General features: G+C 41.2%; 1 protein-coding gene across 1 annotated transcript in view; it reads left to right on the forward strand.

The window, feature by feature from the left end:
* The window catches only part of LOC101846084 (glucose transporter type 1), a 35,969-nt gene that overhangs the window by 25,602 nt on the left and 9,210 nt on the right, over positions 1-1,157 (forward strand). The window contains exon 3 of the mRNA XM_013085300.2: positions 559-666. Coding sequence (XP_012940754.1) covers positions 559-666 — 108 coding nt within the window. The remainder of the gene's footprint in view (positions 1-558; positions 667-1,157) is intronic.

The raw sequence follows: 1,157 nt of genomic DNA on the forward strand, positions 1-1,157 counted from the left end.
TCTTCCTCTTTCTCTCTCTTCCTCTTTCTCTCTCTTCCTCTTTCTCTCTCTTCCTCTTTCTCTCTCTTCCTCTTTCTCTTTCTTCTCTCTCTTCCTCTTTCTCTCTCTAGCTCTTGTTGTCTCAGTTGTATTATAGTAGTATTAATAATAATCATAATAATATATAGCATTTGTATAGCGCATGTCCCCTCTCGAAAGCGAGCTCTATGCACTTTACACTATATTATTACCTCAGCAGACCATAGAACACTCAGAAACATTCTCAGCTTCCGGGGAAGCATACAGTGCAAGCAGCTGGTTATGCGCTCAAACACTAGCAAACTGACAAGATCTTTCACTGTCTATAGCTGGGTACCCATCCCCACCTGGGTGAAATGGGGGAAAATTGTGTAAAGCGTCTTTCCTAAAGACACAACGTCGGGCCCGCAGCTCGAACCCCCAAACCACCCACAACCCCACGATTACGAGTCCAGTAGTCTAACCACTAGGCCACCGACGCCACTAAACTTCTTGTGATAACTAAAAAATCTGAAACTCCAAACTGTGCACTGTTCCCAGGTTTGCCAATCCTCCCCTGTCTGCTTCAGTTACTGATCCTACCGTTTTGCCCCGAGAGTCCCAGATTTTTGCTCATCACCAAGCAACGGGAAACCCAAGCAGTAGAAGGTAAGCCAAATTTTTTTTTTTTTTTTTTTTGGAAAAACATTATGTTTTTATGTTTTGTGTGGGAAATTGCGGCTGTTGACTTTTGGTAAAAAAATTGTTAGAAATATTTCTAGTTGTGATCTTTACTCACTCTCCTTTCTCTTCTCTTGTCGTACTCTTTCTATCTCTGTCTCTATGTCTTTTTGTCTTTCTCTCTCTCTCTCTCTCTCTCTGCCTCTTTTTCTCCCTGTGGGTGGTTCCTATCAAACATCTATCGTCATTATCTCTCCTCCTTTTTTTGTGTTTGTTACTCTCTTGTAACATTTGTAATCTTCAGCACTTATATAACCTTATTGTGTTGCAAGTGTTGTAAAACACTTACTAAAACTAAAAAACTTTCTCTCCCTGTCTCTATCTCTCCCCCCCTTCTATTTGTCACTGTGTCTTTCTCTCTCTCTCTTTCTCTCTCTCTCTCTTTCTCTCTCTCTCTTTCTCTCTCTCTCTTTCTCTCT

The sequence above is a fragment of the Aplysia californica genome, unplaced genomic scaffold (genome assembly GCF_000002075.1).
Source record: "Aplysia californica isolate F4 #8 unplaced genomic scaffold, AplCal3.0 scaffold00364, whole genome shotgun sequence".
NCBI classification, from domain to species: Eukaryota; Metazoa; Mollusca; class Gastropoda; order Aplysiida; family Aplysiidae; genus Aplysia; species Aplysia californica.